Source organism: Chionomys nivalis, chromosome 7 (assembly GCF_950005125.1).
Source record: "Chionomys nivalis chromosome 7, mChiNiv1.1, whole genome shotgun sequence".
Lineage (NCBI taxonomy): Eukaryota > Metazoa > Chordata > Mammalia > Rodentia > Cricetidae > Chionomys > Chionomys nivalis.
This window is the reverse complement of record NC_080092.1, coordinates 27,197,342-27,212,330: the sequence shown is the minus strand read 5'-3', so window position 1 is coordinate 27,212,330 and position 14,989 is coordinate 27,197,342. Positions and strand designations below refer to the sequence as shown.

At 44.7% G+C, this 14,989-nt stretch overlaps 1 protein-coding gene across 2 annotated transcripts in view; it reads right to left on the bottom strand.

The window, feature by feature from the left end:
* The window catches only part of Rnf145 (ring finger protein 145), a 46,795-nt gene extending 38,727 nt beyond the window's left edge, over window positions 1-8,068 (bottom strand). Inside the window, exons 1-2 of one of the 2 annotated variants that reach the window (XM_057775751.1) lie at window positions 7,935-8,068; window positions 1,934-2,150 (exon numbers count right to left, since the gene is read on the bottom strand). In XM_057775751.1, coding sequence (XP_057631734.1) covers window positions 1,934-2,117 — 184 coding nt within the window. In that variant the 5' untranslated portion in view covers window positions 2,118-2,150; window positions 7,935-8,068. Of the gene's footprint in view, window positions 1-1,933; window positions 2,151-6,667; window positions 6,718-7,934 lie in introns of those variants that run through there. The other variant, XM_057775750.1, reaches the window with a different exon arrangement.
* Between the last annotated feature and the right edge of the window lie 6,921 nt (window positions 8,069-14,989).

The following is a 14,989-nucleotide window of genomic DNA, read 5'->3' as shown; positions in this document are numbered from 1 at the left end:
CTTCAGCCACAGACCAGGGGGAAAGCAGAGCTACTCGGACTCGGAAGACTTCCGAGAATTGTGATAAAGAACAGGCAGGGGAAACACTTTAACATACACTTTAATGTTCTGATTTCTCTGCATAAAGGTGATACTTTGACACTTGAGAATTTTCACAAAGTATCTAGGAGTAAATTCTGTAAATGAAAGCATTAGATTACATAATACTCTGACAGAACCCCTCCCCCAACCAGACTCCAGTTCACATGATGGCTGTGCTCACCTTTCCATGGACCTACCTAGTCACTGTGTTTGAGAAGCTCAACTGAACCGGGTCGTGGTGGTGCTTGTCTGTAATCCCAGCATTTGGGAGGCAGAGGCAGGTAGATCTCTGTGAGTTTGAGGTCAACCTGGTCTACAAGACAAGTTCCAGAACATTCAGGGCTACACATAGAGTAACCCTGTCTCAAAAAGCTCCCCCGAGCACACCACCCAAAAAAAAAAAGAAAAAAAGAAGGCTAAACTGAGTTGCCAAAGTTATAAGTCAGAGCTGGTTTCAATTGTATCAGAACCTATTCAATTTCTAAAACTAATGCTTCTATTTATTAGGCAACTGTTTTATAATAACTTCCAAACTGTTTAGAAATATTATAATTAAAAAGCACTTTTTCAAAACCACAGTGTGAAATACTTATTAGATTAAGCTAGAAAATCTATGCCTAGTCACTGTCAACAGCTGACTGGAACCGTTTTCCATAAACCAGTTAGCACAGAAAGGCTAAAGCTGAGTATTCCAGTGTCTGCAGCATAAAGGAAGCCCCTCATGTCACACATTTTCCCAGGGCAGAGTCATACGGGAAAGATGAGTTCACTGAACCCACCTGCCTCACTTCTCACAAGGACAGATCTGGGACACTCTTATAGGCTTCTAAGGGCTAAGTCCTGGAGAAAACACTTCTACAGACATGCCATGAAGATAGGTCAATTGTCTGTAAGTTTATAAAGATACACATTGTTGTTTTACAAATCTAATAACGGAATTGTTTTTAAGTGTAAGAAGGCACCATGTAATCTGCATATGGAGCAGACAATAGAGATAGTAGTGAAAAGCATGTCATTTGTTGCCAAGCTAAAAGTTAATTTGAATAAATTTTGTTTCATGCCTGAGTATCTTAACTTTCTTTAACCTCAAAGCATACTGTCTGTTCTAGAATTATCTTTTTCCAAGGAAGAAATTATTACACTACAAAATTTTGCTTTGTTGAAAGAAATATCATATTTGTGTTATTAATGCTTTATTTTGACTCAAAAGTAGTAAAAAAGGCTAGAGAGATGGCCCAGCAGTTAAGAACATTGTCTCCTCTTCCAGAAGATCCTGGTTTGGTTCCAAGACCAGCATGGCTGCTGCAGGCACTTGATGAATGTGCTACACAAACATACCAGCAAACAAACCTTCATACACATATAAAAGAAAAATATTTCTCTAATAAGAAGAAATATTGCATTTTCTAAAGCTTACTTCGGCAATTACTACTTAACCCCAAATTAAAAGAGGCCAAATTCCAGGAAAAATATCTCTTATTATTTACACTTCTTCATACTAAAAGCAAAAATGTTTACCCGTGTCTTTCAATTTTATTCTAGAAAAATAAATCCTGCTCTCCTCTGGCTCTAGTAATTCCTATACCAGGGTAAAACAAAACTCACAAACACATCCACTGTCAACTCCATGTCCTGGATGCTCATTTTATCCAAATTAAAAAAAAGGGTGTAAGGGCAATTAATGAAAAAAATGCTGTGAATATGAAAGAGAATAAGGAGGACATGGGAGGGTTGGAGGGAGGACGGAGAAAGGGGGAAATGATGGAAGTATAGCATAATTAAAACAAATAATTTTTAAGTAGAAATGGAAACAAATTCATCACAAAGCCAGGAATCGCACGCAGACACTTACCTACATAATGCATATTAAGAGCCAAATACTTATACTGGAAAAGAGGGTTGTTGTTGAGGCTACTTCTTTGGATCTGCTGGAAAAAGGAGCTGACGTCCCATCTGTACAGGACATCCAGCAGCATGATGCTCGGCACCCTCAAGGCCACGTTCAACACTGCCTCCAGTTTCTCCTTTGCAGCCATGTTTTTATTTTTGATTGGTTTCTTGGAGCCGACCTAAAAGTCAGAAGACACCATATGCAAAGAAAAGTCAACACAGATCACCTTTCGAGAATCTCCCAAGAATCTAATGGGTTGTTGTTCAGGAAACATCTCTGTTTCCATATTATATTACATCAAAATGCTCTCGCTTTCAGATATGCCCCAACATGACTCAGAATAAACATTTACACTTCAAAACTTAAAGAAGTCACTACCTCCAAATCTCCTAACTTAGTCACAAAAACTCCCCATGAGAATGCTCTAATTTGAAGAAAATACTCTCCCCCTATGTTGGTATTTGAGACTGACTAACCACTTTAAGAGGGAAGATGTTAAAAATATTTACTAAATGAAAAAGCCTAAAATACTAATGAAAGCCGCAGGTTCAGTTCTCTGCATTTTGCACACGTCTTTATCCTTAATGTTTATAACCAAAACTGAAGAACTAAGTATTATTTTTGTTTCTTTTTATAGTACTGGAGACCAAACCCATGGCCTTGTACCTGTGAAGCAAGCCTGTATCAACTAACAGTCCCAGCTATGTAGGGAACAAACAACGCAGAGAATTTTCAGGGAAGACACAAAGAAACATAACGTGATATTGTTTCCTTTACCCACACTATCTGGAATCTCATAGTCTTTCTAAAGAGAAGGAAGATGAGACTCATGGAATGAGTAGTAACAGTGGCCGTGGGAGATGCCAAGCATTGAGTCTGTAAGGTCTTTGCTTACACAATGACAAGCACAGAGAGAATGGGAAGAAAAAGCAGGAAAGGAAGGAACTGGATGGCAGTTAGCGGGATCTCAAAAGAACAATTTGATGAAACAGCTACAAATTAACGTAAGGAATGTGCAGAGGGCAAACCCAAGTGGGTAAAGGACAGCTTCAAGAGTAAGGAGAATTCTGGACTCTTGGCTCTGACAATATCCTTTTAAGAATTTTGCTGAGAAAGCAAAACACATTTCTAGCGTTGGCAGTCATTTCAGACATTAGCAGAGAGACGAAAACATTTATTTTTGACGGGGATTACAGTGACAGATGCTGTGCTATAGTCAAGTGTTTGTCAGTGTTCCCGCTGTCCTCGGGGACCGCTGCAAACTCCTTAGCTCTGGCACTCTCAACTCAAAGGAACTAAGCGTAGCACACCATCCAGAAACTTCTCACAATCCTACGTCAATCATTCCCATAGCGGGAATGTTCTCACACATGTGGACATGCTGCCAATCATGTTATCCCTGTTTTATAGATAAACTACAATTCTGGTGACTTTAAATGAGTAAGAGCTGTTAATCATTTTCCTATATGCAAAATTAAACCGTGGGACTCAAACAAAGTAACTCTGTCCTAGGAAGAAAACTATCACAAAAAATAAAAACTCTACAATCAGTCCTAACTGTGAACCACACTGTTGAGAAACTCAACTCAAGGCAGTGGTTCTCAACCCCCCTAATACGGCAACCCTTCAATACAGTTCTCACGTTGTGGTGACCTCCAAGCATACAATTGCTTTGTTACCTCATAACTGTAATTTTGTTATGAATACTGTTATGAATCGTAATATAAATACCAGATATGCAGGGTATCATATCCAAAGGGGTCGCAACCCACACGTTGAGAACCACTTACTTTAACGGAAGCTCTTGCTCCTATCTATCTATAGTCAACCCCACATATCCACACATTCTGTATCTGTGCAGTCAATGATCTCAGCTTCAAAATATTGAATGTTTGTTCTGAATATGGTCAGACCCTTTCTCATCACTGTCCCTCAAGGAGTAGGATATGAAAGCCACCTACCTAGTTCATACACTGTATTAGACATTGTTTAAGTAATCTAGAGATGGTTTGAACGCGGCATGGGTGCAGCTGAGTCGTTGGCTCAGCAAGTAGAGCGCTCGCTGCCAAGGCTGACAACCTGAGTTCGATCCCTGGACACTACATGATGAGAGGAAAGCACCAAGCCCAACAAGTGGTCCTAGGACCCGTTCCAACACCCCTCCCTGGATAAAGATGAGTACAACTTAAAAGCATCCAGGAGGATGTTCGTAAGCTGTATTTATGAAAGGGACCTCAGCTCATGCAGGTTTGGGTATCTAAGGGGTATCCTACAACCTAAAGGTAAATATAGAAGCACTATCTGACGGCAACCTTAATATTATACTGGAAAAGTGACTGTTTCTGTACATTCTAGAATCCAGTGTAAATCACTGCTGCTGTCTGTGTAACAAACAGAAGTAGGCATTACTGAGTTGATATTTATGGTCAGTATTCATCTAATCTAGTGCCTTCCTCTGTGTTTAATGTTACTTTTAAATTGATCATATTTCCCATAACTCTAAAAGAGAAAATTAAGCACATACTCCCCTGTTGTAAAAATCTAGATCTGAATGTGGAAAGAAAAAAAAAAGTGCTGCCTAATCCATACATATATCACAAAAGAAATCCATTAGCCAAAAGGTGCATGTCCCTGGAAATGCCCTGTCTTCCAAATACAACAAACAAAAACAAACCTTGGGTCCCGAAGGCTACCAATTCAGAAAATTATCTAAGAAACAAAACTCAGCACAATTAACTCAAAAGCCAAACAATGGAAGAAAGTGGAGTAGCTAAAGCCAGCCCACCTGAGAACAAACATATTCAGTGTTTCCTTCATTTCTGGACCCGCTTGAATATTAATAAGATGCCCCATAGACGGACATGGGAGAAACACATAAAACACAAAAGACCAAGCACATCTCTCAGAACTTTGCAGTTGTGAATCTTCCTGAGGTAGGCATACATAGGGACAGGTAGGAACCATCACAAATAAATAATGGTCTACAGTCTAGCCCCACGCTCTAACTCGGTGGTTCTCAACCTTCCCCATGCTGTGACCCTCTAATTAAGCTCCTCATGTTGAGGTGACCCCCAACCATAAAATTATTTTGTTGCTACTTCATAACTGTAATTTTGTCACTGTTATGAATCATAATATAAATATTTTTGGAGGTAGAGGTTTGCCAAAGGGGTCACATCCCACAGGTTGAGAAACACTGGACTAAACCAACATCTAGACAAAATTCAGAGATATCTGCCATGTTTGTAGACGCTTACACTTCCAAGCAAAACTCCAGCTCAGTGCCTCCGACTTTTTTTTTTTTTCAATCAAGCCTGAGGGCCTGAGTTCAGTCCCTGGAACTCACGGGGCTGAAGGAGAGCCCTCACGGCTGAACGTGGGAACTGACTCTCAAGGTGTCCTCTGACCTCCACACCGACACAGAGATACTGCACACCTGACCACACTGAAACACAAAGTAAACAAGAGAAATTGAATATCCTTAATGATTGGTTCGAAGAATGCATTTTCCTGGGTCTAGTGTCAAATAGGGCTGGCTAGTTAGTGTTTATAAAACTGGAGCTCACGCTTCTCTTAAAAGAGGAACACCAAAACCAGAAAGTTTGACATACCCAAGTCCAAATATATAAACTTCCTGCACTATCTTCTGACCTTTCCTGCAAGATCCTAAAACTTCCTTGAGTTATGGAAAGAACTGGAAATAAAATCTGCATCATGTTTCTGCAAACGTCGCAAACTAAAGATGACTCAAACCTACTTTATACAGCACAGCAGCTAAAAACTAATTTTTTTTTCTTCCCAGAAACCAAACCTTTCTTCCCAGAAACAGAAAGGACGGTTCAACAAATGCTCACCCAAAAACAAATCCCAGTGGTTTCAGGGAATGCCTTTCCATTCCTGGAAACAGCAATGTCTTGTATAATGTACACAAGCTATCATTGGATTTGTGGGTTAGGAAACACAGGGTCCTCATAATGCATTTTCCTAAATCTACCACATTTACTTTTAAATAGGAAGAAATCAAATAAAACATCCTTAACTAAAAAAAAATGTAAATGCTAAGAGCTGCTGAAAAATTACCTTGCATTTTTAAAAAGTGTGGTATTACGATAAAATAAGGGAATCCCACAACTCCTTAACTCCCTTTTTAAAAAGACAAAGCAAAAATAAGAATGCATGACTCAATGTAAAATTACTGATGATTTAAATTGATAATATAGATAATTTAGGGCTGATAGTTACACCTCTTTTCTCACCAGAAGGAGAGTAAACAAAACCATCACTATTAACCTTCTTTCTTTGCCCTCGGCAATTAAAGAAAAATTCTGTATCAACTAAACCTAATGGTAAGCAGATGGGGGACGGGAGGCTGTCCATCTGTTGGGATGCTAAGACCTTAAAAAAAAAAAAAAAAAAAAAAAGGGAAAGGGCAAAGCTGGACCCTAATAGCCGAAAGGAGAAACCAGGAGATAGAACTTCCTTACATAAGTGTTGGCACACGTTTTAAATATAGCTAGTCCTCCCCACTTCCACTGCGTTTGCTACCTAACTTTGTATGTACTTGGTTTCCACAGAAACTACTAGCAATCCTGTGATTCCCCATCATCCCCGAAACCACATCGATAAGAGTTCACTCAAGTGCAAAATACATCGTCCAAAGTAAGGGACGGACAGAGGGAAGGGAAACAATGCTACCTCTGCCATTGGCCGCTCAGCCTGGGTCACGACTGCAGCACCGACAGACAGCTCATCCTTTTGGGCCTCATTCAAGATTCACAGAGCTGCACACTCGGTATTTTATAAAATAAAGACGCACACAGTCCCCCTCCTTTCCTTTCAGACTAGTTTCCTGTTTACTGCAGACAGCGATGCAAAGCCGTCCATTAATCTTCGATGCCTTCCCACTGCAAAGGTCCCTTCCCCCGCCCCATCTCGCTCGCTCTCTCCCCGCACCCCCGCCCCACGCCTGCTTTTCTCAGATACATTTGAACTGTAGTAACCCCAAGCCAATTCGCGGCAAGCAGGCAGCACAGCACAGCAGCAGCGCGGCGGGGACGCAGCAGCCCCAAGGCTAGGGGATTACGTGGAGCAGAAACTCTGCCAGGAAGAGGTCCGGGTGCTCCCGTCTCGCCAAGGGTGCTGGTTCTGCCACGCCACACACCGAAAGGTGTGCTTAGCAGAGTCCAGCCAAGTTCCTAACCCCCAGATAGAATGGGGAGCCCTTTCCACAAGGGAGAGCATGACTCGTAGGGTGGGAAAGCAGAGCTGGAAAGAGCGAACCCAGGGATGGCAAGCGGGAAAAGGAACCAGGACACACACAGAGACAGAGAGACAGAGAGATAAGCAGCTCGTGACTGTGAAGTGTGTGACGAGACACACTGCACACTGAGCCCAGGGGTCCCCCTACTCAATGGGCTTAGCAGGTCTTTTTGAACCCCGCAACCTCGCACCTCCTGCACAGGGTTAGGCTGAGTTTAGGAGCTGCGAGGAGGGGACGTGAGGAAAGAGGCAGGGAACCTTGGAAGCAAAGTGGACTTTAAAATGGCAAAAGAGGGAAAGTTGGAAATGCAAACCTGAGCAAAGGAGCCCGAACCGGGCACCTCTGCGAGACAGACCGGGAAAGGCCTTGCAACCGGGGTACTGGAAAGAAGAGAGGGGTGAGCCCGAGTGAGGGCATCTCAGGAATGTGAGGGTTCTCTCCCTCTCCAGGCGCGGGAGAGGAGGGATGGTGGGTAGGAAGGAAGAAGCCGAGGCCCCGGGAGCTAGTACGGGGCTCGGCGAGGAGGTAACAGGAGACCGAGCGCAGCTCGAGGGGTGGGCGGGAGGGCGCGGTGCGGAGGGGGACGAGGCCCCAGCCAAGATCCGGAGGAGGAGGGGGGCGCGACTGGGAGGAGCGAGGATGGGGGAGGGGAGGCGCAGTGGGCAGCAGGCCTGCGGGATGCTCTGAGCTGACCGCAGTCACCTGGGGCCGCAGCCTCCCTGCCTGCGGGGCGGCACTGAGGATGGCGGTGTCCGCTGCTGCCCGGTTCCGTCGCCCGCCCCTCCGGTGAGATCTTCGGCTGAGACGGCGGGAGGCCCGGTATGCGCGGCTCACAGCGGCGGCTCTTCAGCGTCCGGCCTCGGCTGCGGCGTCTCGGGAGGCGGAGGCAGCGGCAGCGGCCCGAGTCGCGAGGTCACCATCGTCCGTGGCGACAAAGGCACTCCCGGGCCGAGCGCCAGCACCAGAGCCCGGCGGCCGCCATGGCCTGGTCCCCGCGCTCCGGCTCCGCCCCCCGCGCTCTGCGGCGACCGCCGGTTCGCGCGCTCTGCGCCTGCGCGAGAGCTTGCCATCGCCCGGCCCCAGTGCGCCCACGCTCACTCACAATCGCTCACGGCGGGATCTTCTCGCACCGCCTCCGGTGAGTGGGTCTCAGATGCCGGCTTCTCTCTTGTGCTGGCCCGGGAGACTCTGCCTAGGCAGGGCGAGGCTACACCTGGACAAGCACTGTGACCCCAGCCATTCTGACACGTGTTCGCGCTCACTCCGCCGACACCACGAGCGGCACGCGCCCACACCCACACTCACCTGCTGGGACCACGTGGGACAATGTGAAAGGCTGGTCCCTGCCGCGTGCAAACGCCAGAGCAATTTTTAACTCTCTCCTCGACTGGACCAAGACGGTCGCCTCCAGGCTATCAGGGACTACGTGCAGGAAAAAGGTTGGATGCTGGATGAGTGAATGGTTTGGAATTGCTCCCAAGGACTATTCTGACTCCTTGGTTTGGTGCAAATAATTAACTACCTATGAAAATAAATGCTCTTAATGGGTTTGTCCTTCCTTTTGGTTCAAGGTTCAAAACGTGTTACTGTGCACACACCCTCTTCCCGACGCCCAGGAAGCTCTTTTGTTCTGCTGTAGTCTCCTAGTACTGTGACTTATTCCTACCTTATTTTAAATGTCAAAGCTTTTAGAGCAGGAACTGTTCCCATAGTACAAGGTCCCAGGACTTTGCAGGGATCTATTACTGTGTTTGTCTATATTACCTTGCCTCGCCATTACCTTCTGCAATTTGCCCTGCTGTTTCTTGGTTTGGTTCAGTCTCTAGAGATCCAGTTGCCACTAGAAACTAGTGTGGCCTTTCATTAGACAGTGCCTAGGTAACAGACGATGAACAGCAAGTAATCTGTAAGGTGTTGCACCATGCTGGCGCATTCTGAACTTGCCAAGAGCCTCCACAAGGCAAAATAAGTGTTCTTGAAGTTTGTGTCCACTCTGTCCACTGCTTAAGACACACACACACAAGATTCGGAACCTCTGGGTCTTCCTTACCATTCTGCATTTAAGCAATGCCATCAGAGCTGGAGATATGGCTCAGCTGTTAAGAGTACTTTCTCTTCTCCGGAGAACACCCCTACCTCACCCCCCAACTCCCTGGTTCAATTCCCAGCACCCAGGTGGCTCTAACTCCAGTCTCAGGGGATCTGACGCCCTCTTCTGGTCTCCATGGGCACTACAAACATGTTTTGCGCAGACACACATGCAGATGAAACATCCATACACATAAAATGTATATGGAAACAATGCCATCTTGGAGACATCAGGAAAATTCACAGTAGCTTATTTTCCCTTTCGTGTATCTTAGCTTATTTTCCTGTGGCTGCAACAAAACCCAAACGGAATTTTTGGGAGAATGGATTTACTTCTGCTCACTATTTGATGCACGGTCCCTTATGGGGGAAGTTAAGGCAACAGGAACTTGAAGCAGCTGGTCACTCTGTATCCCTAGTCGAGAAGCAAGCAAAGAGGGATGTCAAAGCATGCATGCTAGTGCTTAGTGCCTCCCTTTCTCACTCTTACGCAGTCCAGGATGTCCTACCCAAGGCATGGTAGCACAATAATCAAGATAACACCTTCTGGGCCTGGAGAGATGGCTCAGTGATTAAGAGCACTGACTGCTCTACCAGAGGACCCAGGTTCAAGTCCCAGCACCCACATAGCAGCTCACAACTATCTGTAACTCCTAGATCTGGCACCCTCACATGAACATACGTGTAGGCAAAACACTAATGTACATAAAATAAGGATAAATAAATTATTTTTTAAAAAAGATAGCACACTTCACAGACATGTTCCCATGTGACTGATTTTGTCAAATCGATGATGAGCCGCAATTGTCACATATACTGACTTCATGGCACGGTTTAAACGTGTCTGGGAATTCTGTTCATAGTTCCTATAACCACTTCTGTTCAGGTTCCTTAGGCCACTCTGGAATAAACACGAACCCTGTCACATCGCAGAGCAGTGAGTTCATGCGTCTCTGCCTGTGGCCTACTAAGCTAAGCGTGAAACTGCTCTGGTTAATGGTTGCAGTAGGGAGCTGTGCTAGCAAGACATTCTTTTGGCTTTCACTCTCAGAGTTTCACTCCTGGCTGAGTCAAGAAAGCACGAGGCCAAAAACATATAACAAAGAAGTGAAAATAGATATTAATCTGAATGGTTGCCTTGATTCTCAGATAAACAGCAGAATCTTGACAATACTTTTGTTTCGTGAGATTTTTGCTTTGCCTAGGTGGAAGGGAGGCCTGCCCCAGCCTTTGCCTTTCTTTGTCTTTCTAAAGAATAAAGAGAATGACTTCAAAGCTTAAGAATTTCACCATGAGTTCACTGGACGTGTAAAAGCAAGGGCAAGTCACATGACCTTTTACCTTTGAGTTTTACAGGAGTGGCCTATAAATGCTGAAGTTCAAAACAACATGTGAAGAAAATTACTCTGGTAATGAAAGGGTTACTGCCAGAACCTAGCTGCTAATCCAGTTTGGGGAAGGCTCCAAAAGCTGGTAAGTAAATCAAACTGAAAAGAAAAACCCAAGGGAAAAAAAAGAACCCAACTGGGAATGGAGAGAGGGTCACTCCAATTAAAGAGAAGGGTCACAGTGTAAGTACTTCCTGGAAAGAGACATTCAGCCGCCCAAAGCAAGAAAAACCAGCAACTATATTTATTGGAACAGACTTAAGGAAATGCCCAGATGCCACAGCTTGATCATAAAAGGAACCAACCTGGGAGCTAAAAGGGCAAAGGTGATGATGGAATATGACTGGGGGCTGACAGACAGAGCATTCAGGGTTCTGGAGTTAACTCCCTTTCTTCACAGCTGCCTCCAGTGGCCGGGAGAAAGTCAGTGCAGCGTTGCGGAACTGGGCCTGCTTGTTGCGGTTCTAGTTGTTCTAAACGACCAGCTCCCAGGTTCCTTATAAAGCCAACTGTTGCTGATAACCAAACAGAAACAGGCTCCCGTGGGAAATCTGCATGGGACTGATGGCCAGTTCCGTAGGCACCGCCTTCTCAGTATCATAGCCTCGATTTCACAGGCTCAACCTCCAAAGACCTGGAGTAGCCAACATTAAGAACTTAAGGGGAGGGGAGGATTTTCATGTGTTCATTTATTCTTATGCTATTATTCTGAGTATTCAGAAATATTTTTTTCTATTCAGTTAAAATATTGGGCAGTCAACGTTGAGAATTTGGGGGGCCTGAGGAGATAGCTCAGTGAGTAAGAGGCCTGTTCTGCAAGCATGAGGATCTGCATTTGAATTCTCTAGCACCCACATAAAAAGCCAGGTCTAGCTGAACATGCATGCCTGTATCCTAGTATTGAGGGGTAGTGATGTGGGATTCCCCTCTATACTATGAATATGCTTTATTACCATTGGTTAATAAAGAAGCTGCTTTGGCCTACGGCAAGGCAAAATATAGGTAAACTACAAGGAGAAAGAAGGCATAGTGAGACAGATGCCTTGTAACTGCCAAAGGAGTAACATACCAGCACCGGGAAGTCATAGCCTAGCAGGAATACACAGATTAATAGAAATTGGTTAATTTAAGATGTAAGAACTAACTGGAAATAACGCCTGAGTCATCGGTCAAATAGTGCCATTAATATAGTTTCTGTGTGATTATATGGGTCTGGGTGGCCCGAGGAGAATAGTCTCTATTTACAGGATGGAGAGATGTGAATGCCAAGAGCTTGCTGCTCTCCCCGCCTAGACAAATGGCTAGCTTCTGATTAAGTGAGACACCCTGTCTCAACAATAAGACAGAGGGATAGAAGAGGACTCCTCACAACCTGCTTTGATGTCTGCATGCTCACTCCCATGAGCTCAGACAAGCATACTCACAAGTATACAGCACACATATTACACATGCACGTGCACACACACACGTGCACATATGTGCATATACATACCCACTCACTAATCATCTGCCTAAATGAGAAGAGTCTACAGGAATCTTGTTTCAGCTAACTGTCCTCATGGTTTCATTCTGAAAGTTAATTCTATAAAGACAATGGTAGTGCCATTAGGCCACATGGTCCAGTAAGGAGAGTGTGCAGGTTTGAATGAGAGTTCCCTCCCACCCCCCACAGGCTTGGTCATCAGGGAGTGGCACTATTTGAAAGGACTAGGAGGTGTGGCTTTGTAGGAGGAAGTGTGTCAGTGAGGTTGGACTTTGAAGTTTCGAAAGCCCATGTGGGGCTCAGTGTCTTCTTTCCTCCTAAGAATCAAAGTATAAAACTCTCAGCTACTGCTCCAGCATTTGCCTGTGTGCTGCCGTACTCCCTGCCATGATGAATATGGACTAAACCTCTAAAATTGTAAGCAAACCCCCAGTTAAATGTTTTATTTTGTAAGAGCTGCGTTGGTCATGCTGTCTCTTCCCAGCAATAGAACGCTAGAACAGGGAGATTATTTCCTTTATTCTTAAGCATGTAACAGCTGGATTCACACACCATTGAATCTACCTGAATACTCCCATTCAGTGCTTTTAAAATTACCCTGAGCTATACAACCATCACCATGATCAGTTTTAGAACATTTAATCATAACCTCAGGGGAGGCGTGTCATTAACAATCACTCGAAAGCCTTCCCAACTCTGAGCAGCCAGGAATCCCCAGTCTTCACCTGTTCTCTGCACTGCACAGCGCTGGTGTCATATGCTATATAATGGGGAAAGTATTTGCAGAGGCACGGGTCTTGCTTCTTTCATTGAGCACAGTATTTTCAAAGGAGTATGCGTACACTAAGTGGAATCAGCAGGTCGCATCTGTGTGTTTATGCACTTGTATCTATGTAACAATACTGATGAAAGAAAAAGAGGCCGTGAACTCGAGGGAGACGGAATATGAGAGGGGTTGGAAGGAAGAAAGGGAAGGGCACAAACAATGTAACTATGCTTTAATTTTTAAATAATAAAGAAATAAACAAGAAAGAACAGCTGGACGTGGTGGCATATGCTCATAACCACAGCACTGTGGAGGCAGAGAGTCAAATCCCAGGAACCCACTGGTCGGTGATCCTAGCCTACTTGGAGACTTCTATGTCAAATGAATAAATAGGAATGGCATATTAGGAATAGCACCTGGGATTGTTCTCTGGTCTAGACACGTGTGTGCTCTTAGATTACCTCAATTACCATCAAAATGTCAGCATTTTTTCCAGTGTGGGTCCCATCAATTTGAATTCATTACTTTGATTCTTAGAAAAGACAAGCCAGATTTACTTTTTCCTTGGTTAACAAAGCTTCTGACTTACTTACTTACTGTGCTGGAGATCAAAATATAGCCTTGTACATGCTAAACAAGTCATCTACCACCAAGCAGAATCCACTCCTCCCAACCTCGCTTTTAATCAACCTGAACTTAAGTTGCTAATGGCAGCAGAAAAATAATTTTTTGTTGTTGCTTTCAAACCTCAGCTTAGCTGGTGTACCCCCTCTACCCAGCTATTTTCTCTCTGTTCTGATTCCATCTGCAGTAGGGGGTGGTATGAACGTGTGGGCCATTTCCAAGCATGGTAAGATTAGCCAGATAGGATGGATACCAGTGGTCCTTCCTGGTCTTGTGTTAGCTGCTTCCCCACTAACATCCTCCTTTCTCTTATTCCAGTACCACCTTTAACTAGACTAGTCATGTGATCTGTCGGCCATTTGCCATGGATGGAAGAATATTTATCTTCGGTCTTAATGAATAATTCAAGGAAAGATCCATGGCCCACGAGGTTAATCAGGATGGAGGTGATAAACACTAAGGCTTTGACTGGATTGTTGGAAGGGAAAACTTCCTATTGAACTTGAGGAAGGAAGTCTGTTGCAAATGTCCCTCATCTTACAATGGGGTTGTGTACTGATAAAACCCTGAATTGAAAAGTTGCCGTTGAAAGTTCATTCAATGCATTTGACCTGCCAATCATCTCAGCTTAACAACACAGTGCACTGGAGTGTTGGTTGTTCACTCGAGAGAGGATCGGGCTGAGTGGCTGCCCAGATACTTGAAAGCATCGTGTGACATACCACTATTTCAAGAAAAAATAAAAGTTAAAAACTAGCCAAGCATGGTGATGCACTTTAATTTTGGCAGTCAGGAGGCAGAGGCAGCAGGATCTCTGTGAGTTTGAGGCCAGCCTGATCGACATGGCGAGTTTCAGGACAGCCAGGGCTACATAGCGAGACCATGTCTCAGACAAAGTTAAAAACTAGAGGCATGGTTTCTACTCATAATTGCTACCACACCCTGTAAAATAAAACTTAAAACATCTAGCCATGGTGATGCATGCCAGAACCTAGAAGGGGGAGGCAGGAGGATTAAGAGGTCAAAATCATACTCAGCTATAAAGCAAATTCTAATTCAGGCATGTACTACTTGCAACCCTGCCTCAAATAAGAGTACCCCAACAGGGAGCTGGAGAGATGGATTGGTGGTAAAAAGCGCATATGGCTTGCTCTTGTAGATGACTCTAGTTCCGTTCCTTTCCCAGAACCCACTTTGGACAGCTCTCACCACCTACAACTGCAGCTTCATGGAGATTCAGCACCCCTGGCCTCAGAGACCACCTGCACTCATGTGCGCATGCACACACAGATGCATAGGCATGCACACGCACGTGCACACACATATTAAAATAAAGAGTAAAGCCGGGCGGTGATGGCGCACGCCTTTAATCCCAGCACTCGGGGGCAAAGGCAGGCAGATCTCTGGG